Below are 26251 nucleotides of genomic sequence, written 5' to 3' on the forward strand. Positions count from 1 at the left end.
ATAAAAGGAGACAGGCAGCCGCGGGCTGCTTTGGCGGAAGATGGGAGGGCGGGGCCAGAAGTGTTGGGGTTCGGGTTCGGTGAACTTACCTGAACTCCGTCACCAAGTTTGGCCGAACCTGAACTTTGTTGGGTTCGCCCAACACTAATTACTATCAACAAAATGAGCTTTAGCAGTTCAGTAAATGTAAGAGTACTCTACACACAGTTCAGATACTGCAAATTCAAGATACTGTTGTTAGCTATGACTAGCTATATAATACCAGTTCTTGCACAACTGAACTACCTTCCTCTTTTTCTAACATACAGTTCAGCCTTAAATATTGAAATTCTTTGCACAGTATTTAATTATTAAATTTGTATGCTGCTGAACCTTCAAGACTAATGCTATATCTCAGCCAGCTCACTTTATGTGCCTACAGTCTGAGATTCTCAACATAGGCCCTGGAAGATAAAACCTTCGTTTTCAAAATCTCTATCTCTGAGAGCAGTTATCTGCCATCTATGATTTCCCCAATGTCAGAATAATAACTTCTTCTGGCTCCAAAGTTTCAATTTTTTAACATTTTAACATTCTTGCATTGTTGAATGAATGCTTGCATTGTTTTTCTTTTTTTATACACATTTTTTCTTTTCATCAGTTTTTCTTTTCTATTACAGAGAAAAGTAATACAGTGATCCCCCGAGTTTCGCGATCTCGATCATTGCGAAACGCTATATCGTGATTTTTCCACTCGATGACGTCACTCCCTTCCTTTCTCATCTTTCTTTCTCTCTCTCTTTCTCTATCTTGCTTCTTCCTCTCTCACACTCTCTTCCTCCCTCTCTCATCTCTTTCTTTCCTTCTCTCTCTTTCTCTATCTCTCCCCCTCTTGCTCTCGAGCGGCAAGCGAGCAACCGGGCGGGCGGGGGAACGGGCAAGCGGCAAGCGATCTTGGGGTTTCCCCTTTGCCTGGGCGGCGGGAAGACCCAGGGAAGGTTCCTTCGGCCGCCCAACAGCTGATCTGCTCCGCAGCGCGGCAGCAGCGAGGAGCCGAAGATGGGGTTTCCCCGTTGCCTGGGCAACGGGGAAACCCCATCTTCGGCTCCTCGCTGCTGCCGCGCTGCGGAGCAGATCAGCTGTTGGGCGGCCGAAGGAACCTTCCCTGGGTCTTCCCCGCCGCCCACACGCAAACTCCACCATCTGCGCATGTGCGGCCATGGAAAAAGGGGCGCGCATGCGCATGCGCAGATGGTGTTTTTACTTCCACACCACTACATCCCGAAAAATCGATTATCGCGAGGGGTCTTGGAACGGAACCTTGCGATAATCGGGAGATCACTGTATTGTTGCTATTTGCAAACAATTGGCATTCCAGGAACTTCTTTGGTTTACTGCAAAATAATCCACTGCTAGAGTTGGAATTTCTTATACCTTGAGTTGTATAAGCATGCCTTCACAACACACTCTACCGGAACACCACAAATTATAGATATGTTCATTCTCTTGGTTCAGTTTGCCTGTACTTATGGCTTCTTTGTTTGTGCCATCATCACCTTGAAAGAAAGAATATACCAATAATGGACATTTATTATTTATACTGAGCTGATATTCCCAGAGAGAGAAAGTTACTGCAACACACTATTCAAATACAGTGATACCTTGTCTTACAAACTTAATTGGTTCCGGGATGAGGTTCTTAAGGTGAAAAGTTTGTAAGACGAAACAATGTTTCCCATAGGAATCAATGGAAAAGCGATTAATGCGTGCAAGCCCAAAATTCACCCCTTTTGCCAGCAGAAGCGCCCATTTTTGTGCTGCTGGGATTCCCCTGAGGCTCCCCTCCATGGGAAATCCCATGTCCGGACCTCTGTGTTTTTGCGATGCTGCGATTTCACTGAGGCCCCCCTTGCTGGGAAACCCCACCTCCGGACTTCTGTTGCCAGCAAAGCGCCTGTTTTTGTGCTGCTGGGATTCCCCTGCAGCATCACAAAAACACAGAAGTCTGGAGGTGGGGTTTCCCATGGAGGGAAGCCTCAGGGGAATCCCAGCAGCACAAAAACAGGTGCTTCGCTGGCAACGGAAGTCTGGAGGTGGGGCATCCCAGCGGTGGCAGTGGGTTTGTAAGGTGAAAATAGTTTGTAAGAAGAGGCAAAAAAATCTTAAACCTCGGGTTTGTATCTCGAAAAGTTTGTATGATGAGGCGTTTGTAAGACGAGGTATCACAGTATTCCTGCTTTGTTGTTGTCTCTCAGCCTCTTCTAAGTGTCAGCAAGAACCTTGAAAGCTTTAAATGACTTGTATTACCTAGGTAAGTATTTCTTTTACCACAACTTCTCTTTCAATTAATCTGCTTTTGACTGATCCCACTTCATCATTTTATACAATGCTGGGATAATTCTCATAAAATACTGCACACTGTGTTTTCTCACTCCTTTGTGATCTAATGATTTTGCCTGCCACTATCCTCTATAACAATAAACTCTCTCTGTGTCTCTTATTCTTTCTATAAACTTCAGTCCATAAAGTTTAAACAATGCAATTTCAATTTTGCTATTAATCATCCAATATTTAGTGTTCAATGCCTCAGTTCCTCTCCTCACTATCCTCCCAAACAAGTTCTTTCATGCTAAATCATAGTAATTGCATACATTTCATACTTTAAGTCAAGCAACAGGAAGGCTCTGAAGGAGATTTAAAACCTGATTAATTCTACATACCAATTAATGTTCCTTGTTTTCTAAGTCCTCCTCCTGCAAAAACTACATTATTATATATACTACCGTGAACTGCACTAACTCTAAGAATCTGTGGGTTTTGTCTGTAATTTTATTTTCATAGGAAAAAAGGATAAATCATAAACCAACTCACCAACTAGTGCAAAGTTACTTTCAAGTAGTTCTCGATGACTACTGAACCAGGCCTGGGCCAGACGATTGTTCTTATTCTTTCCAATTATATAGTTCATAATATAAGCAAGAAGTCCTGTCACCATTAAAATTTCCATGTAGTAACTCTCCCAACTATTTTGAAGATGTGCAGGCACCTGATGAGTTTGAACTTTTGTTAAAAGGTATTTCATTTAAGCAAGAGAAAAAAACCATTCCCAACCCAATTCTTGGCCTCCTAATTATAATCAACATTAAAGTTTTATTAATTTAGCAATCAGCAATTCTAATTCCAGGCACAGAGAAAAATACTAAATCAACATAATCTATTCTTCCCATAAGTGTATTTTAATCCTCTGAAATGCCATTGAATACTGCTGAAATAACAATAGAATATTTATAGTTCAGGGGTGAAATGAAGTGTCTGCTACTCTCTGAGCTTGGCTGTTTTCTTACAGATACTTCATTGCCCAAATTACCCAATAGCACACATGATATTACCTAATTTGGGTAATGAAATGTCTGCAAGAACTACCAAGCTCAGAGAGCACCGAGGATTCCTTAATGCTGAAATACTGCAGTTGAGAATTTTCTTAAAATTTATCTGATTATACTGTGTCATTTGGATCATATTTATGATTTACTATAATACCGCAAGGCTTTAAGCATCTAGACTTTGTTATTTAGTTATAATGTCCAAATACGGAGTGATGCTATGAATATCGGTGTTTACCAGGGTTTATAATAACCTTTGGAATAAACCCACTTCCCTCTGTCACCTCCATTTATCAACCAATTAAAGTCTACCAAGAAAAGTTCTAATATTTTTGAAGAGTTCGGGCAAAGGAAAAACATAAATTAGCATAAATTACACATGCAGAGGAGGGGGAGGGAAAGAGGTAAGTAGGGGCTTCTGTACACACATATACACATGCACTCAGAGAACATCTACCCCTATTTCATTCAAAGAGATTAATCCAAGACATTTATGATTGCAGCCTTAATTTAAAAAGTTCAGGAGAAAACCTAATACGAGACATTAATTAGTGATCACATAGAACTTTTCATAATGTTCACGTACATCAACAATAGTAATAGGATCCTTATTTTTGCCAAGAGATGCATCAGGTTTTTCTTCATAACCTTCAAATTCCTCATCATCATATGGCTCACTTTCTGTATCACTTTCCTGCAATAAGGAGGCAAAATATACCAAAAAAACAATCCATTGTTTCAGGAAAATGAGATAGTAAATCACTGACTTTTAAAAATATAGCTATCTTCTGCTTTCTGCAATTGGACTTTCTTGAGTTTTTCTCTGAAAATGTTTCACTTCTCATCCAAGAAACTTGTCCAGTTTTAACTGACTGTAGGGGAATGGAAGGATTTATAGCCTTTGCAGTCATCTGCTTGTTAGCCTTTGAGGGTCAGTCATTTGTGTTAGTTGTCTGAGAGTCATTGAGGCCACTTGGGGGTTTATCTATTTCCTCAGAGTAACCTGAATGTAAAATGGGTGTGGAACTTTCTTGGGACTGCTGAAAGCACTGAATTGTAAATAGGAGATAGTTAGCGTCATACCCCTGCCTCTCTGTTGAGAAAAGGCCGTTCAGTTTTAACCTAGATGGCCCCTTTAATCACACTTTCAAACCAGCGGTCCTCTTTGTGTAGAATATGAACTGTGCTGTGTTCAAAACAGTGACCTTTCAAATGAAGATTGACTGCTGAATCTTGTCCTGATGAATTTATTCTCTATTGTGCCACACTTTTATAAAGTGGTTATTCTGTTTCTCCAATGTACAGATTTGCACATATCTTGCTGCAATGTACTGCATATACCACATTGTTTGTGTGTGTGTGTTTTGCCCTTAAGCTGGACAAGCTTCTGCCTTATTATATTCGTGAGTTTAAAATGTGCACATATCTTGTGTTGCTACAACATAAATTGTAGGGAACAACAACACTGCTGTTCTCTCTTTTGCCTGTTATGAAGGAGCTCCTGTTTTTCATTTGATCTTAATCATATCTTTTTTATGGATTTGATGAAGATCCATTTAGCAGAGCCACAAGTTCGGAGACCTTCTTTAATGTGTTTTTGTTCCTTCTCTTTTCCCTCTGCTGGTTAGCACAACTTCAATACAGTGGTATAAGGTTCTGATTACTCTGTGTTTGTGCTCCACTTAATGGTAAGAATGAAAATATAAATACTGATCTATGTGTGTAGGTTTCCTGTATACATCAATGCAGGGGTGGGTTGCTTAACTTTTCCTACCGGTGCGCTGCGTGCACATACATCCGCAACGTGCTTTTGCTTCTGAGCATGTGCAGAAGGATGATTTTCCTTCTGCGCATGCTCAGAGTGCCGAAAATCATAGAAAATTATTTTAATAAAGATGCTAAAGCCCATGGACAGGCATGATTGTACCTTTAAAATTCAGCAGAGATTTCTGTTTTATGACAGTTCTTTTCTTACATTAAATAAACTGTACAATAGCTATTTTAATTATCGAGTAAACTTCCTAAAGTATCTACATTGAACTTAAAAAAAAATCTATAACTTCCATTAAAGAGAGAAAAATTGATCCCATTCCTTTGCTTACATCCCTGATGTTCTTCTTGCAGACTTTGGGATACTGTATGTATGTATGTATGGATGTATGTATGTATGTATGTATGCATGCTTGTTTGTATGTATGTATGTATGTGTATGTATGTGTATATATATATATATATATATATATATATATATATATGTATATGTATATATATATCTGATGTTCCAAAACTCCTTAGATTACAATAATTATGTATAAATCAGATGAGACTACACACATTATAGATTCACTGCCATTCACTCCAGGATTCTATGATACTCTTCAACACAAGTTTCCTTGCTGATTTTTTTGAAATCAAAAACTTATTTTACTAAAGAAACTAGCCAATTAATACTGATACTATGTCAAGCTTTATACAATTGCTTAAATTTTATGGAGTTTATATAAGATATGTACCACAGAAACACACGAACTAAAGAAAATAGACAGTATAATTAGATTTCCTAGTAGACAGTCTTACAAATTTTATCTCTTTGCACCAAAAGAAAAAAGACAAGTTAAGACCTTCCTCTCATATCACCTGCCCATCAGCATCCTCAAAATCAAGGCCTTCATCTTGTCCTTCAAGTTCTACCGTGGCTTCCTCCTCTTCCTCTTCCTCTTCCCCTGTAACAATCCGCTGGGGAGATTCTGTGGCTTCAATCACATCTTCAAACTCAGCAAAATCATTGTCATCATATTCCACTAAGTCATCATCATCAAACTCCTCAAATTTGGCTGAAGAAACGCCCCATAGAATTAAGAACGCAGTCACCAAAACCCACCAACTTCTCATTGTTGCTGGGGAAGAAAAGACTCAATAAATAAAAAATAGCAAAGGTCTAAAATTTTTCAAGTTCAAAATCTTGTATTTTAATATAGTAGTGAAAAAATTTAAAACAAACAAGAAAAAGTGTGCGGTCAGTAATTGTGTTTCTTTCAAAAATGCAATACTTAAATAAGATTAAGGAGAATCGTAACAAGTTGTGGAACTAAACCCCAATAATTAATAATGCATTTCACAGAATAATATCTTATTGTAACTATCTTGAATTTACTCTAGTATTATATGAAAAGACCACAATAGTTCTGTAATAAAGACAAGAAGTGACTTTACAAATGTTGAATTAGATTTCTGGGCATCTTTTCCATACTGGATAATGATATTTTGAGAAAATTATTTAGTTTTAGATTTTTTTTTTAATTTAAGGAATTTTAAAAATTTTTGTCTTTATTATTTTTGCATATAACTCAAGACAAATTCTTTCCCAAGACAACCCTGATGACTTTTGCCCCTAAAGTGAGACTAGAATTTACTTTCAAGAGTTTCTAGTCTGGAGTTTAACTACTAGATCAAGCTGGATAAAACTCGGGAGAAGTGGCGTGGCCAACACCATGGTGCTACGGAGTTCCTTGTACTCCGCTGGGGAATCACAATATCTGTGCTGTTAGGAGACCCGGTTTGGCCAGAACCGGGTCAGAACCACCCTGTAGGGGTGGGGAAGAGAGGCGCCTGCTGGTAAGCTGGGGGAGGGGGCGGCAAATGCCCCAGGGACCCAGCTTTGTCCTCTTGGCCTGCAGTAAACGGAAGACGATGTCAAGTGTCGTCCTAGCTGCGGTGGCCACAAACAGCAGGATTAAATTAGATAGATTGGAGTCAACTGGGAAAAGGATTCTTAAGTGAAATGCTGGAGAATGTGAAGAAAGCAGGTGAGTGACTTTGCCAAGAGAAAACATTAGATAAGTACTTTAACAGATAAAAGGGTTAAAACCCTAAAGTGGGACTAGAACTTAGTCTGGAGCTTATATTAATAGAGAAACAGCAGATATGCTACAAATAAAATAATACAGTTCATATCCCAGATTCCCTATTTTCTTTACAACTGCCTTATGAGAAAAGATAAACAGAAGGATTAACTAGTCCTATGGATTACTGAAAATGTGTGATTTATCTGGGGTTTAATGATCATTGTTATTTATTTATTTATTTATTTATTTACCTCTACCTGACTTAAAGCATAGTACAGGCACACAAACTTCACCCCCCCAATTAAATTTGTAGTAATAAAACATTAGCACAGCTATCTTTTGCTGTGAATTCAATGAAAGAGTAAGAATTTTACTACCTCTGAGCCTTGTGGATATGAACCATTTAAGATGGAACAGACTCAGACAACCAGTAATCATATGTATTTTGTTTTTTAAGTTTTTTTAAAATTTCGTTTAATTGCTATCTCACATCTAGTTTCTCAAGTTTGGGATTAAGTTTATCAGAAATCCGTACCCACGTTTTGATGGTAGGATAATATGTGAACTAGTACAATATATCTGAGGGTAATAAATTAGCAATGACTCCACACTTTTTAAATTTCTCATGCTTTAATAACAAAAGGATTCCTACTCTTAATCTGACTGTTGGAATTCCTGAACTGCTTTATTTGTTTGTTTATTATCTCTCTATCTACCGGTGTCTATCTGTCTACCGGTATCTCTCTCTCTCTCTCTCTCTCTCTCCCTACCTACCTATCTACCGGTATCTACCTAGCTACCTACCTACCAGTATCTATCTACCTACCAATCTACCTACCTACCTACCGGTATCTACCTAGCTACCTACCTACCAGTATCTATCTATCTATCTATCTATCTATCTATCTATCTATCTATCTATCTATCTATCTATCTATGCAGTCCTTCAGGTTTGGGCGGCATAGAAGTCAAATAAATAAATGAATAAATAAATAAATATTTAATGTTGCCGCCTATTCGCCCATGGTGACTCAAGGAGGCTTACAGAATATAAAACCACATTTAAAATAATAAAAACTAACAAAAAGAACCAAATAAATCAATATAGCACTATTATGTTAGATTGATATGCCCGGAGGCAAGGAAGATGCTTCATATCTGTTGTAGAGATGCTTAAAATACGTGTCTGCAAGCATTAAATAAATAAATCTAAATAAACACATTAATAAGTATATCCATGCCAAACCCAAACTACTTGTCTCATATTGAATATACATAATGCAAACCTATTCTGCCTGTACTTCAAAAACATAATTTATTTATTTCAGATTGCATGGTTCCTTATCATGCAACTTTGGACAATTAACAGATACTTTTTAATTTAAAAAATACAAAGGAAATCATTAAATAACACACAGAATGCAATTCACGTTTAAAACATTATTGGCTTGTATAATATCCTGGGCAGTTCCTTCAAGGATTTTTCTTCAAGGCTAGCAGGACTCAGACCATCCAAATTTCAAGGGGAATGTTGTACAATAGGGAAGGCATGGTAACAGAGAATCCCTAGCAACTGAGGATGCACGTCCCCTGATCCCATGAGATGATGCTGTTTAATTAACGAGGCCTGGAACATGCCAACTCTTTGAGTTTTGTTGAAACAGCAGAGATAATTAGATACAAATAATCATGCAAATATCCACATCTTGTTCTATTAAGGACTTTTCAAGTGACTACAAAAAATATTGAATGGCGTTGGAATCTCATTGGCAACCAGTGCAGTTTATGCAACAATAAACATACCCATGTGTACCCCCCACCCCACACACCAGTGGTGGGTTGCTCCTGGTTCGGCCCGGTTCTGTGAACCGATAGCGCTGGCGGCAGGAGGCTTCGCCCATCCACTCAGGACACTTCTGTGCATGCATAGAAGTGTCGTGAGCGAGCGAACCGGTAGCAAGGGTTTTAGAACCCACTATTGCCCCATACCAGTGCCTTCTGGAATGGAATAATAATAATAATAATAATAATAATAATAATAATAATAATAATAATTAATAATAATTTATTAGATTTGTATGCCGCCCCTTCGAGGACGCGGAGCGGCTCACAACAATAAAACATCATATACAAATCCAATGAATGGAGCAGAATAGAATAGAATAACAGAGTTGGAAGGAGTCTTCTAGTCCAAACCCCTGCTTAGGCAGGAAACCCTACACCACTTCAGACAACATCTTCTTAAAAACGCCCCATGTTGGAGCATTCACAACTTCTGGAGGCAAATTATTCCACTGATTAATTGTTCTGTCAGGAATATTCTGTAGATCAGTGATGGCGAACCTATGGCACGGGTGCCACAGGTGGTACCTGGAGTCCTATCTGTCGGCACATGAGCTGTTGCCCTAGCTCAGGTCCAGCATGCATGTGTGCAGATTTTTGCACAGAGGCTCTGGGAGGGCATTTTCGGCTTCCAGAGGGCCTCTGGGGGGGATGGAGGAGGGCGTTTTTGCCCTCCTCAGGCTCCAGGGAAGCCTCTTGAGTCTGGGGAGGGTGAAAAACGCGCCTGCGGGCCACCAGAAGTTGGGATATGGGCTGGCAGTTTTTACTCTCTCCAGGCATTAAATTATGGGTGTGGGCACTCGCGCAGGCGCAATAGTGTGTGCGTACACTTTTGGCAACCAAGGGAAAATGGAGTTCAGAGTGGTTTTCAAATAAAGCCCCATATAATGTGCACTGCAATATTCTAAAATGCAAGGTCACTAAAGTGTGAGTGACTATGAACAGGGTTTCTTCATCACGTAATGGACCCATTTGGCACAACATGGATTTATGCAACAGTCATCCTAGCTATATCTTTACAACTCCATTCAGAACTAAAAAGGAAAAATGTCCAGATCTAGATCAGTATTTCCCAACCTTGGCAACCTGAAGATATCTGGACTTCAACTCCCAGAATTCCCCAGCCAGCATTTGCTGGCTGGGGAATTCTGGGAGTTGAAGTCCAAATATCTTCAGGTTGCCAAAGTTGGGAAACACTGATCTAGATGATGCCTAAAGCCATTTGGTCTTGCTAGAGTTAAACCTCAGCCTGGTCTTTTCTTCCTGGTCTGCACCTCTGGACACTGAGACAGAAAAAAAAAGTTGTGCTACAATTGAGATACAGGTAGTCCTTGGTTTACAATAATAACTGAGCCCAAATTTCAGTCATAAGTCAAGGTACCATGTGACTGGATTTGAATTTACCATTGTTTTTTACAATAGTCATTTAGTGAATACCATGATCTTTAAACAAATCCATTTCCCCCAAAGTTTTGTAACTTTGAATGGCTTTTAAGTAACCAGTTGTAGTTGAAGACTGTATGTACACAATTGGGCTTTTCTTCTCACTCAATCTAAACTGTGATTATACTATGTGGCCATTTGTCATAATATGGAAAATTGTGAAATTAAAAAAAAATATAGAGAGTCAGGTGATATGCACTTACATTATCCTTTTAAAAATGTGTATATGCCCTAGCTTTGTCACTGAAAAAATAATTCACAATTCATTGTTTTAAAATTCTTCTTGAAAATTGTAAAACCTATTTCTTGATATATAACATAATACAACATAATGGTAGCATAAGAAATAACAGGAAAATGGAGAAGTGGAAAAAAATATCAGTCCAACTCATTGACCTTTGTAACCACCTCGGGATTTGAGCTGAGAATCAAATCATTCTATTGGCACAATAACCTACATATGCTAGTAATCTACTGAAGAGTGTTATACATTCAATGGCCACTATTTTAACTATAATTAACAGACCACTAGATTATATTTTTTTAAAACAACATGATGAGGTTTCTCAGTAGTCCTGACACCAGAATATACTTGACTTGAATAGATAATGTATTATTTAAATAATTCGATCTTCATAGCATATTGCTTGCAATTTCCATAATTCTTTCTGTGATTAAAGGCTTAATGATAGATTACTTTCTAGATACTGAAATACAACTCCCACAATTCTTTACCACTGCCCAAGTTAACAAAGGACACTGGGGATTGAAGTCTGTAGCTGCTGGAGAAGGCATCAAGCTGCCTAACCTGCCTAACCTCAATATAGTTAATGGATTTATGGTAGGTGTAGTTTGACCCACCCCAAAATTACCAATGTTAATGTTTCAAGAAGGCAGCATTAAATTTCTAAATGCATGATGGATCTGACATCTTGGTGTTTCTAGCATTATTATCACTGAGGGCTACAAAAAAAACCCTGCATTTGTAGAGCAGATTGTAATTACTATTGCACATCAGGAGAAGGAATCTGCTAGCCTTTTTAAAAAGCTTTAGTTAGACACACAACTGTCCTACTTAACCTAACAGTTTAAATTTTTATTATTTCAGTGTGCGAATGGCTTTTCCAGGATTGATCTAGAAACCCCCCAAAAAGGGTATCTAAAAACCTGTATGTATGTGTGTGTGTGTGTGTGTGTGTGTGTGTATATATATATATATATATATATATATATATATATATATATATATATATATATTTATATGCGGTATATACTGTTTATATATATATATATATATATATATATATATATATATATATACACATATATATATATATATGTCACATGTTTTTGCTGAATTTGAAACACACCGGCCAGTAAGTAATCTGCTAGCCATTTTTAAAGCTTTAGACCAGGGGTCCCCAAACTTGCCAACTTTAAGACCTGTGGACTTCAATTCCCAGAATTGAACTCCACAGGTCTTAAAGTTGCCAAGTTTGAAGACCTCTGCTTTAGACACACAATTTCCTACTATGTATTTATTTATTTATTAATTAATTAGTTGGATTTCCTAACCAGTTTCCTAATAGTTTCAATTTTTATTATTTCAGTTTCGCAAGAAAGGCGTTCGCAGGACAGGCCTAGACAAAAAAAAGGGGGGTATCTAAAAAAAATCCACCCGTGCAAATGATTTAATAAATATCCAAGCCAGATTTCCAACTGAGCCTGTTTCAACCAGAATAAATCATCTTCACCTATTCAAGGTGGCCGAGACGGCTAAGAGTGCATTTCAGGTCATCTGGAGGGAAACGAGATGGGGAAAATCTAGCTTCGGTGCCGACGCCAGACCCAGGCACACACCTGTGAGAACGCAACCCTCGTGTACAGCCAATTTGGGGGCTGTTTTTCCTCTCCCAGTATGGGCCACGTCCACGCCTTTGCTGACTAAGGAACAACGTTATCATTTATTTTACTATTTAGCCTTACAAGATAGAGCTCCCTCCCTTCCCTTCCCCTACCCGTATCTTAGTCCTCAAGCCCTCTTGCTCGATACCTCAGATCAGGGTTTTAGTCTCTCAACGTTCCCAAGACCAACTCGCTCCTCCGCTAGGTTGAACAATTCCAACACGGTGGCTTTCTTTCTCTCTCTCTCTCTCTCTCGCTCGCTCGCTCGCTCGCTCGCTCGCTCGCTCGCTCTGCCGTTCTTCCTCGTAATTTACGTCACTTGCGTAAGTTGGCGCATGCGCCTTGAAGTTGAAAGAAGCCGAAAAAGGAAGTGGCCGAAAGAGGGGCGGGGGCACATTGGAAGAGAGTGAAGCGGACGTTCCTTAAAAGCATGGGTAGGCAAAGTTGGCTCTTCTATGACTTGTGGACTTCAACTCCCAGAATTCCTGCGCCAATCATGTTAGCTCAGGAATTCTGGGAGTTGAAGTTCACATGTCATAGAAGAGCCAATTTTGCCTACACCTGCTTAAAAGGATACCTGGCTGCCTCCAAGTCTTGAGGTTTTCATGATTTATTATTAGAAAGGAAGGACTGAAGTTTTCCCTTGTTCTGGAAAAGTATGCTCATGTCAAGTGAAGGACAATTATTTAGGCTGCAATCTAATAGATGTTTATATCTGAGAGTAAATACCATTATTTGAGGAAAATGATCTCGGTTAGATTGCATTATAATTTGAGGTTCAAACTATGGCAATCAGTGCTCATTCTATTAGCACTTCCCCTAAACAATGGCTAAAACAGGGTGAAAGTAAATTATTTCTGTTTTATTTATAGTACAGTATACCCTGCATGCAATTAGAAATGCCCAATTGGATTGTGCTATCACTGAATTTCTACTTTCTGACCTGAAACATTCCAGTATTCAAAATAGTTGTAAGGTTTATTAACAGTATGTGCAGTTCTTCATACACTTAAGAGCTGAAAATTTCTGTTAAAATTGTTTAATACCATAGTATAAGTGCATGTTTGATGTAAGATATCTCCAAAGCAAGTGACTTTTCTTACACATGGGAACCACTTAGACTATGAGGTAATACAGAGGACAAGTTAGAAGTTGTTTGCCATTATCTTCAAAAGAAGTTTTTGATGAGAAATTTTCTAATGGTTGCCCATTTAAAAAGTAGCCAGGTATACCGTAATTCATCAAAGATTGAGTGGGTATTGCCAGCCTGCAAATATATACCATGTAAAGATTTTATGTTATCATGATAATAAAAGGGACTTCAGAACTTTAGTGTGAAACACACAAAGCTAGAACCTTTAAAATTAGGCAGAAGTTACTTTCAAAGATGGGATTTCTTGTTAACTCCAGCTCCAATATTTTTCTTTCTAGTAGGATGAGTTTGGAAAGCAGTGTGTTCACTCAAAAAAGAAATGTATCATTCACAAAAGGCAAACAATTTATTTTAGTATTTAATCTTTAATTTATTTAGCTATTTTTGTTGTTGAAACATGTTGTTTGGAATTGCAAATGCCTAAGAATGTAAGAAACAGTAGCCTTATGTTTTCTCCACTTCTTTTATAATGCATCTTGGGTTGGTAAAATTGGGTTAATATACAATGCATCTTGGGTTGGTATAATCGGGTTCAGTTATAATGCATAACACATTTTCCCCACACCGCCCTTTAATATTTCTTGAAGAAATTATCTCGGTTCAAAAAAAAGAAGAAGAAGAATCCACAGTACAGTACAGTATATAGAATTCAAGTGGAGGGGCGGGGAGGAGAGAGGCAAAATAGTACAGTATTACATAGATCTGGAGAAATAAAGCCATGTGCTATACTACTCTAAGTTTTTTAGCTCTATGTTCCCCTCCTTCGTAGTTTATGACTGGTATCAGACGTCATCAAGGCGCGCAGGGCTGAGTTAAGGCCCACAGTTTGGGAAGGAGGTTTATGTGAAAGGGCCCTTCAAGAGCAGAGTGTCGATCTTGCGTGACGTCTGTACGTCACGGTCATTTCAGCAGGCAACGTCTACCTCCTCATTTGTAATTACAGCAGTCGAGCAAAAGAAAAGGAGAGAGGGCAGTTCCCCAAATACCCGAATAATAAACGGTAGGTTGAGCGGAACGGAAGCGGAGGAAAGAGGCAGAGCAGAAGGCCTAAGGAGAGTCTAGACCGCCCGGGCTTTGGCCGTTGGTTAAAGAGGAAAAGGAGGGGGCGGGGTTGAGGCCTAGTCGGGGCACGTAAACATTTGAAGCTCATCGTTTTCACTTTTTCTTCTATCAGGTAAACCTCCTTTTTGTATCTCTGGCCAGACCTCTGGCCTGCCTCGAGGTGAGTAAGAGAGCATATAAGATCAGTTCGGAAGAGAATAGATTTGAGAAGGTAATGCAAATTATATGAATGTTGGCTTATTAAAATAAATGATCAACTCTTACTTTAGCTAACTTCTTAAAACACTTATTCCTAAAAACAAGTGATGGGGGTGATTCTTAGTCTCGTGTTAAATAGCCCAGTGAGTTGCTTAGTCTATGATGTTATATCTGTTTGTTTATTAATAAATAAAGTAATGTGCTAATTTTTCTGTACTTTTTAATAAGCAGGGCATAATTTATTATGTGATAAATACCAATTGTTTAAAGTTGAGTGAGAAATCTTGGGTTGGAATGGAGAGTAGGAGGAAATGCTTTTTTCTCTCTTTTTTACAATGATTAGATATTTAGAAGATGAGCAGAGGAGGGACCACTGATTTTTTTTACAAAAATCATGGTAGAAAAATGTTTAGAATAGTCACTACTCTGTTGCAGTTTGTCAGTGTATGGAAAGAAGCACATAGTCTAGGCTGCAATGAATCCAGCTCCTCATTCACCTGAATGAATAAAAGGTTGGCAAAATTATTTTCCTTTACCATATAGAGAACCAATTAAAAGGGAATGTCTCAAGAAAAAAATGATCTAACTTCTTTAATATAACATCTCTTCCCCATCTCTCACAAAAGGGTTGTTGCTGCAGTGTCTGATTTTAATTACAATAACCAGTAAAAAGCAACTATGTAAATCCTTAACAAAAGTAGAATCCTTGTTTCTAAATACTTCTATTAAATTAAGTTTTAACTTGCCTATTTTGAATTCTTAAGGTGATGTCCTCTAATAAATATAATGGGACTAGTTTTGACACTTTCCTAAAGTATGGTGGTAATTGTTAAAAGTAATAACTTATTTGCCTGTCTTTTTTTTTAACTTTTATTATGTAAACTTTTTATCTTTTAAATGGATATGTGGTTTTAAATTTGATTTTATCTTTCATTAGCTATATTACCAACACCATGAATTGGAACAAGGGTGGACCTGGCACTAAGAGAGGCTTTGGTTTTGGTGGCTTTTCAATATCTGCTGGGAAGAAAGAGGAACCCAAGCTGCCACAACAATCTCATAGTGCTTTTGGAGCCCCTGGTTCTTCTGGGTTTGGGAAGACAGCACCACCTCAGCTGCCATCCTTTTACAAGATTGGATCTAAACGAGCAAATTTTGATGAAGAGAATGCGTAAGGTCTTATTTTTCCACATATATTTATAGGAGGCAAAATTCCCAAAGTTTGATGATTGTGTTACCTAGCAGTATCTCAAAAAAGCACCAATGCTGCATGTATAGATTTTTTAAATTAGAGCCAGTAAAATCAGTATGATCTAATTAATTTGTTTTTAAGCTGCACTATGGCACATAAGTCTTGAATGCAGCTTGAACTGTACCCAGCTTATGTAAATAAATAGTTAGAATATGGCAATTACTTAATTCGTAGTCATATAATTTATTTTAAGATACAGTTTCTGTTTTATGCTGCTGGCTTTTTGATAACTCAATTTATTTTGGAATTCCTTTTTCCTCTTTCTTTAATGATTAGATACTTTGAAGATGAGGAGGAAGATTCCAATAATGTTGACTTGCCATACATTCCTGCTGAAAACTCTCCTACTCGTCAGCAATTCCATTCCAAAACAACTGACTCAGATAGTGAGGATGATCCATTGGAGGCATTCATGGCTGAAGTAGAAGTAAGTTACTATTTCCCTGGAGAGGGGCAGTATACAAATCCAATAAATAAATAATAATAAATAAATTTTACAAAGATTGCCTGACATAAAAATTTGTTATTTAGAAAAGCAACTTATACTTTAAGTCTGATCTTCAAAAGCAAGAAATAAAAATATTAATCTTACTCATTTGAGCACTTTTAAATTTATTCTGAATGTACTTTCCGACAGATTACCCATCTTATATTACATAAATGAAAGAAAAAGCAAATAAGAGAATAAAGTAATTGTTTATCTTTTTAGCTATAAAAATATTTTGGGTTGCTATCTCAGGAAAAACCATGCTTTCATGAGCATTTGTTTAAATCTGATGCTTATTTTTGTTAAACCTTGTCAGTCACATCAGATTTGAAAGAAGGCACTTCAGTTTTTGCTACCATTGAAATAAGCTTTTCAAGTTCAATGAAAAAAATCTGCACTTGGTTTATCAAATAACGTACAGGTAGTCCTCTGGTTATAGTGGCAGTTGGAACCGGGATTGCCATTGGTAAGCAGTGCAATTTTTAAGTGTGACATCTAAGTTCATGTATTCAGCACCATGGTAAATTTGAACAGTTGACAAATGAGTTGACTTAAGATAAGGACTATTTGTATTTACTTGCTTATAGATCCATGAACTTCTAAGTAATAGGGATTTTGTTGGGAGTTGATATTAAATATGCTACTTTTTAAAATCATGTTTTGTGATTGATTAGGATCAAGCTGCTAGAGACATGAAAAGATTAGAAGATAAAGATAAGGAAAGAAAGAATTCAAAGTAAGTTTACTATATTATATTCCTACTGAAATAAAAGTTTATCAACAGTGCTTAAGCATGTTATCATTACTTCTAGCTAGATATTTTATTTTCATGCCAAGATAGTTCTCTAAAGGCTATGAGTTGGATTTTAAGGGTTAAATTGTATGGGGCTAGTATATGATTAATTCTGATTTATGACAAGCAGAACTTGACTTTTTAGTCCTTATCAGGTTTAAAATTCTGTTAGCGTTTCTCATATTTCATATATTGGAAATTCTAGTCAACTCTTCAGAATTTGGCAAGTTCTGGGTTGGAGGTGGGGTGGAGTTGTTATAAGAAATGTGTTTTGATTGCAGCTGAATGTATCTATTTTGAGTCATTTTGGTACTATCAGGCTGAATATATGGAGCTGGGTATGTGGAACATTTGCAGGGAAGTTTTGTTTCTCTGCTTATTTTTCCAGGGGTATACGCGATGATATTGAAGAGGAAGATGATCAAGTGAGTTTTCTTCAAAATCTTTCTATCTCTGTAAAAATGAAATCGGATCCCTTGAACAAATTAGTGTTAAATCTGTCTTAGTATAAGAGGATGCTTTTGACCATATAAATCACAGCTGAGAATGTGTAAGTAGACACCATTAGAGAGATCATGTAACACAATTTTAATAGAAACGTCTGTGATAGTTTTTCATTTTCATACTAGAACATCCAATATGTTTAGACAGTACTACAACTTCTTAGTATATTACAGAAGAGCTTCATGTGTAGTGGTAACAAATTAGTATGTCTTTTATATCCAAAGTATCCACTTTCTACATTTGTACAGTGGTTCCTTTATATTGTTGCTTCTGTAATGAGTGGAAAATCATCACCATGTTACAATGGCAGGTATAGTGTAATTATCCATTCCCCTAGAGTCCACTTGTTAATCTGTCTACAGGAGTCTTTTCAGTCAGGAGCTTACTCAATTCATTATGGATATTTTAAAAGTAAGTTATGGCAGCGAGTATAAATTAGGAAAAAATTCTTTAGCAGAGCCCTTTAGAAAACATAATTCTAGCATGTTTGAGTGACAAAAGAAGACCATTCCATTTATATAGTTACCAATACCCATTACCAAAGCGCAAACTCAATCACAAATCTTTTTTAGTTGAAAGACCACACGACCAGACTTGCTTCACAGTTATTTTTACAATGGTTGTAAAGCAAGTTACTCTGGTCATTAACCACATGGTCAGGCAAATACAGCATTTAAAAATGTTGCAAACCATGGTCACATAACTACACAATACTGCAATTGTTTATTGCTCCCGAAATGCAACATTATTTTGGGGGCAGCAATGGTAACCTTGAAGACAGTTCAAAAGTAGCTTTTTGGATATCTGTTGTAACTTTAGTCATTAAATGACTGATTGTATGTCAAGGATATGTAATAACTGCCTGTATATCACTGAGTTGATAATAGCTTATACGTGTTTAGAATATAGAAATAAATCTTTTAAAAACAAAAATTTAATTTATAAATAGAGTTGTGTCCTCATCTCTTCCCATCTTTTCTTATTTGGTTCATTTATGACAGTGAATCTGGCAAGGTACTTACACTATGCAGAGAATACAGTGATCCCTCGCTTTTCGCGGGTTCAAACTTCGCGAAACGGCTATACCACGGTTTTTAAAAAAATATTAATTAAAAAATACTCCGCAGTTTTTTTTCTATACCACGGTTTTTCCCACCCGATGATGTCATATGTCATCACCAAGAGTCACTTCTCTCTCTCTTTCTCTTTCTTTCCTGTCATTCTCTGCTTCAATCATTTTCTCATTTCTCTTTTTTTCTCCCTTTTTCTATAACTTCTCTCTCTCTCTCTACCTTCCACTCTCCCCCCTCTTGCTCTCTCTCTCTTTCTCCCTCTCTCTCTCCCTCTCTGTGAGAACGCCTGCCCCACCTCTCCTGCAGCCCCCTCGCTGATAGCTGGGACGAAAGCGCTCTCAGCTAAGAGACTGTGAGAGGGGAGGGGCGGGCATTCTCAAAGCGCTCAGAGCGGCTACCGGCCGAATGAGGAGGATGAGAAGCCGTAGCCGCCAGCGCTGCTGCAGGAGGACCTGTGTCCCAAGAAAGCCGGTGAGGGGGGTGGATCGGGCGGGCGGTAGCAGCGAGGGGGGCGGGGGCAGCCGACATTCAAAGCAATCTTTGCCGGCCTCCGCACTTTCGTCGCTCCCTGCCCTAATTTCAAGCCCGGCTCCTTGCGCTGCCTTGAAAAAGGGTGCGTGGGGGTAGTTTTGGCTGTCCATAACCAAAAATGGTGTTTTTACTTCCGCACCGCTACTTCGCGGAAAATCGACTTTTGCGGGAGGTCTTGGAACGTAACCCCCGCGAAAATTGAGGGAACACTGTACTTAGATACATCTTTCCCAGTTTTTTAAAGACAGAAAACTGGAATAACAATAGTTAAGAAATACCGTATTTTTCAGAGTATATAAGATGCACTCCCCTACCAATAGAAGGTGAAAATTTTGGTGCATCTTATACACTGAATGTAGCCCCATCTACCTGCCAGCCCCCACCCTTTAACCTCCCAGCAATTTATCTCCTTGCCCCAAATTGCTGGGAGGCAGAGCTATTTTGAGTGTTATGAGCCTTATTTTCTTCTTTATGTCCTTTTGTTATAAAATAGAATCAACAATTAGCTGAAATTTCACTAACTTAATTAAAATTTCACCTGAAGGAAAATAAAGAAGGGAAAAGCTTTACATCTAACAGATTGCATGCTGAATAACTCACTGATTCTGATTACAATACCAATCTATGCAAAGAAAGAAACTTAAAACTGGTTCCAAACTGGTAACATTTCATAATATTTCCCATATCTGTGCACTAATGTATATCTTCTCCCCCCCCCCAAAGTAGATGTGTCTTATACGCCAAAAATATGGTAGTTAAAGGAGTCAGTTAATAAAATTGGTTAGATGTACATATGGAAAATTTAATTCAGGTTTTTTAAGGAATGTGGATAGGTGGTTCCGCTGAGTGTAAATTTATATTTTCTTTTGAAAGAAGGGAAGATCTTATTTAATTCCTTTTCATTTTATCTTTAGAATTGAAATTATGAAAAGATTCTAAAGAAAAATTTATTTTGTCCCATAATGCATGTATTTGTTACCCTGGGTCTTCATAATTGCAGCTGGTGTAACATCCCCAGGTCATGTGATTGCAGTTGGGGTGCTTGGCAATTGGCTTGCAAACACAGGGTCACATGATCACCATTTGCAACTTTTGCTGCCAATTTTTGCCAAGTAAAGTCAGTAGGGAAGCCAGCAGGAAATCACAGTTAATGGTTATGAGACTGCTTCAACTGCATAGGGACTACCATAATTATCATTGTAATTTTGCACAGTATTACTTAGGGACATAGTTGCAGCTCAAACTATTTTTGTTAAGTGAGGACTATCTATTATCACAGTCAATCTTCTCATATGCATCAGATATCCAGAAAAGAGTTTGGAATGTAATTAGTATGATACTTAAATATATTCTTTAAAAATTACAGATTAAAATTATTTGGAACAATGTCCTTTGTAGTTTTACCTGAATTTTTTGTAGAGATCTACTAGGTTCTTTTGGATTCTGTACATTATAAAAATATTGTTCATGTTTGTCAGTCACTGTAGTTTCATTAGATATTTTTTGTGCTCAAAATGCAATTCAAATAGACTCTTACTGCTCTTCCACACATTAAAGTAAACCTTAATGTGGTTAGCAGTAAATTGCATTTCTTCCTTCTCATCTGTATGCAGTTACACTTTTCTGTTTCACTGCAGGAAGCTTATTTCCGTTACATGGCTGAAAACCCCACTGCTGGTGTGGTTCCAGAAGAGGAGGAAGATAACTTGGAGTATGATAGTGATGGCAATCCAATAGCACCATCTAAAAAAATTATTGATCCTTTGCCACCTATTGATCATTCAGAGGTAATGAAATTTATTCTTTTTGTAAAATTATATCAATGTTAAGCAAAGTTATGTCAATAATATTGAAGAAAGAAAACTAGGAAGAAAACACATCCCCTAAAGGCAGCAGCCCCCAACCTTTTTGGGCACCAGAGACCAGTTTCATGAAATACTATTTTTCTGGGGTGGGTGGGTATGGTTTCAGTCAATCGCACATCTTCAGTTGTGTAGCCTGGTTGTTACAGGCTATGAACCAGTACTGGTCCATGACCAGGGGATTGGGAACCCTTGGTATATGCATTCAGTTTATTTTATATTAGACCAAGATTAGATATTAATAGCTGAAATAGTTAGGTAAAGGATTTTACTTCGACAAAAGAGTTTTATTTTGTTTCTTGTTTTCCTTACCTTAACTGTCAATTTGATGTTTAATGTTTCAAATGTCCTGCTAGCATTATCTGGTGATTGAAAGATCATAATATCACAGCAGCTAGCAATGGTTAGTTTTATCTGTTCAGATGGCATTCCTCACTAATAAGGAGTAATTGACTTACAGATTGAATACCCGCCCTTTGAGAAAAATTTCTATGAAGAGCATGAAGAAATCACCAGTCTCACTCCACAACAAATAGTGGAGTTGCGCCATAAGTTAAACCTCCGGGTAAGGTGAAAACAAGAATCCTTTTTTTTGGTGGACTCTTTACCTGTTCATACATATTATTGTGTACTAAATAGAGGCTGGATCTTACAGCAGTATCGTAGCAGATCAAAGAATGCTTTTCAAAGGGAAAGAGCTTGGATAAAAAATATGAAAGGAAAGGGGGATATAATATTTTTTTTAAAAGAAAAAATTGGGGCTCTGGGGAACTGATAGATAAATGTTTTGATTTTGACAATTTGTCACATTTTTCCTGTTTAGTACTATTTTAACTCATGTAGCACTATTCTTTGTATGTTTCCTGGGCTTCCAGTTTCTGGTTCATTAGTAGTGATTTCTCACTGTTTACTTTTCTTATGTCCCATCAAGTGAAAGGCATAGGGGTTTGACGATAACTGATTCTCTTCCTATATAACATTTTGTATATCACGTGTGATCCACGGCATCCCTCCCTCAGTGTCATGATGATAGCGTCAATATTTGGAAACAATTCAGTGATACAATATTGATCCTCTTTTTTTTCTCCAAGACCAAGAATCATATAGGAGCAGGAAGCCTCTGAAGCAAGCCCACTCTCGCACATATTATTAAAGCACTCTCAAATGATGCTGTTGAAATTCAAAAACAAAATGGATGAAATTAATAATGTAATTTTTAGCTCATTTGAGATGTGTTTAAGGAAATTTAAGATGGGATAAAGAACAGTTTTTCTCCCAGAGTCCCAGAAAAAAAAGTGTAAAAAATTCAGCCTTGCCTCTTCCAGTAATATGGAAAGCAAGTTGTTCAGACTGTTTCACCCTATCCCTTCCAAAAACCTGGGCAAATAAGTAGCCCATTTCTGCTCTACACCAACAGGCATATTATACAATTTTCTTAAATGAATAATATAAGCACTTAAACTTTGGCTTGTCTAATTAACTTCTCTTTTTCCCAGGTTTCTGGTGCTGCTCCTCCAAGGCCAGGAAGTAGTTTTGCTCATTTTGGTTTTGATGAGCAACTTATGCACCAAATCAGAAAATCAGAATATACTCAACCCACTCCTATTCAATGTCAGGTGAGTATCATTTTGAGAAAATAGGGAGAGGTTTATCAGTTTTGGTTACCAAATGTAACAGACACAGAGCCTGAAAACCAGTCTGCCTCTTTAAAGTAAAGAATGTTTTTTTTATATAAACATTCCTACAAAATTAGAAATTATTTAGAACAGCAGTTCCAATCTTCCTGACTCTTTGGACCGGCAGGAGTGGCAGTTCTGTGCAAAGGAGCTTCACACATTCACTCACCTCTTGCATGGCCCCATTCCCAATGGGATGTACACTGGTACCAGTTCATGGATCGCCGGTGGGGACCCCTGATTTAGAACAATTTAAAAAATTAACTATTCTGTCTGATTTCTCTTAGAGCTCACAAATCTGCAGAATGTAACCAGAAGATAAATTATTTTGTTAAACACATGGTACAACTTAGAATTTAATACAGGACTATAATTTCCTAAATAATCAAATTTCTTCTGATTGATTTATTGATTGATTAGACTTTTATTCCCCTTTATTTTTATAAGGCGGCAAACATATATTCTTTCCTCCTCCTGTTTTCCTCACAACAATAGCCTTGTGAGGTGGAGTAACACTGAGATGAGTGAAAGGCCCACAGTCATCCATCTGGCTTTCATGCCTAAGGCAGAATTAGAATTCAGTCCTTTGGTTTCTAGATCAGCCTTGAGTACCAGAAACATCTCAGGCAGTGTACTACGCTTAGGTATACTACGCTTAAATATGATTTTCCCCGATGAATTAATAAGGTACCTGTAACCATATTGCTGAAATGTGGTTTTACCTATCCCTTATTGATATAATTATCAGTTATAATTATAGTCTTTTTTAATTAATATTTTTATTGATTTTTATAATATAAAACACATACATGACATATAACGTGCTCAGTGATCCCACCACCAGACAATCAATCATACCCCACCACCAGTTGGGGGTATTTCTTGCATAAATCATTTAAACCCAAGAGTGAAATATTTCTTTACATATTATAGAGTGATTCCAACTTGTTTCTTATAGCTTGGTCTCGGATCCTACTTGCCATATATCGTCTTACCTTGTCCCATCACCTCATCAACTGTTGCAAATCAGTTTCATTAATCGAATTCATCCTTTCATCCCTAATCTCGAATTGAATGTGGTCCACCATATACCTATACCAATTTTGCATTGTCCATTTTGTTGCGTCTTTCCACCCCAAGACTATTACCGCCGGAACGCTTTCTATCGCTGCTTGTTTTATTTCTCTGTATTCTCCAATCTCACTACTTTTTACTAATACTGCCATTTCCTTAGTAATCGTCCATCTTATATTTAATATCCTATTAATATCCTCTTGCACTTTTTGCCAAAAGTTCTGCACCACTGGGCATTCCCAGAGCATATGCATAAACACTCCTTTATCTTGGCACCCATGCCAACAGATACCTTTAACATTCTGCTGAAAGTGTGCAAGTTGAACGGGTGTGTAATACCACTGATGTAATATTTTCCTTCTCATTTCCCTAACTCTTGTATTCTTGATTTTCCTTATATTCTCTACTGTATTTTCCATCTCTTGCACCTCTACTTGTATCTCATTTTGCCACCATTTAGTCAATACTTGGATCACATCCCCTCTGACTTCACTAACATCTTATATATATTGCTTGCTTGCGCCTTAGTACCCTCAGTTTTTTATCTTATTATTTTCTCTAGCTCTATCTCCTCCCTAAATAGTGCTTCTTTATTCTCCCTTTCATTCAGATATTTACATATTGCATTTATTTGTAGCCATCTTCCCTTACCCAGCCACCATTCCATACAATTTCTACTTGGCCTCCCATCCTTCTCATATAACTGTTCTCTTAGTTATCCCTCTTGCCTTCAACTCTCCTATACCCCCATTTAAATTTATTTCATTATCTTTATTTATTACATAAATCGATGACAGTTTTGATTTATATAATCCTATTTTCCCCTGCCATTTTCTCCAAATTTCCATAGTCCCTTTCATGGGACCTATTAGTTTATTTAAGTCGCTCCTATTCCACTTTATAAAGATTAATTCTCTATTTTTCATCCCGTTTATCAGTTTTTCCAGTTTCACTCATTTATTCTCGAATAATTGCAATTCCATTAATCTTTCAATTTGAAATGCTTCCCCATATAGCTCAAAACAAGGAGTTCCCCATCCACCCTCTTTTTCATTCGCTATTAACCACTGTTTTCTTATTCTTGGTCTCTTATCTTCTTCAACCCAGTAATTAAGTTTTTTGTCCCACTCTCTAAACCTGGATGCTGATAGCCCCCCCCCCCCCCCTCTCGGCAGTACCTGAAACAGATACATCATTTTGGAAATTATCATCATTTTCAAGGCTCTTATTTTAGAGATTCTCCTTAACTTTTTCTCTTTCCAGCTCTTTATCTGTTTCAATATTTTCCTCCATATTAATCTATAATTCACCTCCTCAATTTTCACTGGATTTCTCAATAACCAAATTCCCAGATATTTAATTTTCTTTAGTCCTAACTTCAACCCTGATTCTTTCCTGATTTCTATCTGTTCTCTCGGACCTGTATTTAAACACATAATCTCTGATTTTTCCATATTGACCGTCAATCCTGATTCCTGTTTAAACTTTTGTAGAATATTTCTTATACCTTTAATCATCTCCATCGGGGTCTGAGTCAATATTGCATCATCTGCAAATAGGTTTAATTTCATTTCTATTTCCTCTATTTTGTATCTTCCCCAAGTGTTATATTGTCTTATCTTATTAGCTAACATCTCTATTGCTATTACAAATAACATTGGAGATAAGGGACATCCCTGTTTGGTGCCATTTAGTATTTTAACTTTCTGCATTCTTTGTTCATTCACCCTTATATACGCTTCATTCCGTTTATGAATCTCTTTTATAGTTTCACAAAATATATCCCCCATATTTAATTCCTTACATAGTTTATATAAATAGCTATGGATAACTTTATCAAAAGCTTTATAAACATCTAATTTCAAAATTCCTAATTTCCTTTTAGTAACGATAGCATAGTGCATCACATTTATTACATTTCTAATTGGTTTACTTATTTTCTCTCTGTGTAGGGTATTCCAGTGGCACTCAGTGGTAGAGACATGATTGGCATTGCAAAAACCGGCAGTGGAAAAACTGCAGCATTCATTTGGCCCATGTTAATCCACATTATGGATCAGAAGGAGCTGGAGCCAGGTGATGGTCCCATTGCAGTAATTGTGTGTCCTACTAGAGAATTGTGCCAACAGGTAAGTAAATTTGAAACTTCACGGGGAAGAATGTGGGAAAACAAATATTTATGGAAGTAA

General features: G+C 37.4%; 2 protein-coding genes across 6 annotated transcripts in view; one reads left to right on the forward strand and one right to left on the reverse strand.

Annotated features, from left to right (window-relative positions):
- CCDC47 (coiled-coil domain containing 47) overlaps window positions 1-12722 on the reverse strand; it is a 35454-nt gene extending 22732 nt beyond the window's left edge. The window contains exons 1-5 of the mRNA XM_070729002.1: window positions 12546-12722; window positions 6000-6259; window positions 3949-4056; window positions 2851-3025; window positions 1414-1535 (exon numbers count right to left, since the gene is read on the reverse strand). Of these exons, the coding sequence (XP_070585103.1) occupies window positions 1414-1535; window positions 2851-3025; window positions 3949-4056; window positions 6000-6254 (660 nt within the window). The 5' untranslated portion in view covers window positions 6255-6259; window positions 12546-12722. The remainder of the gene's footprint in view (window positions 1-1413; window positions 1536-2850; window positions 3026-3948; window positions 4057-5999; window positions 6260-12545) is intronic.
- Window positions 12723-14349: 1627 nt separating this feature from the next.
- DDX42 (DEAD-box helicase 42) overlaps window positions 14350-26251 on the forward strand; it is a 30134-nt gene continuing 18232 nt past the window's right edge. Inside the window, exons 1-11 of one of the 5 annotated variants that reach the window (XM_070729024.1) lie at window positions 14350-14550; window positions 14725-14772; window positions 15246-15322; window positions 15748-15981; window positions 16339-16489; window positions 17224-17285; window positions 17731-17767; window positions 21088-21237; window positions 21773-21877; window positions 22809-22928; window positions 26015-26191. In XM_070729024.1, coding sequence (XP_070585125.1) covers window positions 15312-15322; window positions 15748-15981; window positions 16339-16489; window positions 17224-17285; window positions 17731-17767; window positions 21088-21237; window positions 21773-21877; window positions 22809-22928; window positions 26015-26191 — 1047 coding nt within the window. In that variant the 5' untranslated portion in view covers window positions 14350-14550; window positions 14725-14772; window positions 15246-15311. Of the gene's footprint in view, window positions 14551-14724; window positions 14824-15245; window positions 15323-15747; window positions 15982-16338; window positions 16490-17223; window positions 17286-17730; window positions 17768-21087; window positions 21238-21772; window positions 21878-22808; window positions 22929-26014; window positions 26192-26251 lie in introns of those variants that run through there. The other 4 variants (XM_070729023.1, XM_070729026.1, XM_070729025.1 and 1 more) reach the window with 4 other exon arrangements.

The sequence above is a fragment of the Erythrolamprus reginae genome, chromosome Z (genome assembly GCF_031021105.1).
Source record: "Erythrolamprus reginae isolate rEryReg1 chromosome Z, rEryReg1.hap1, whole genome shotgun sequence".
NCBI lineage: Eukaryota > Metazoa > Chordata > Lepidosauria > Squamata > Dipsadidae > Erythrolamprus > Erythrolamprus reginae.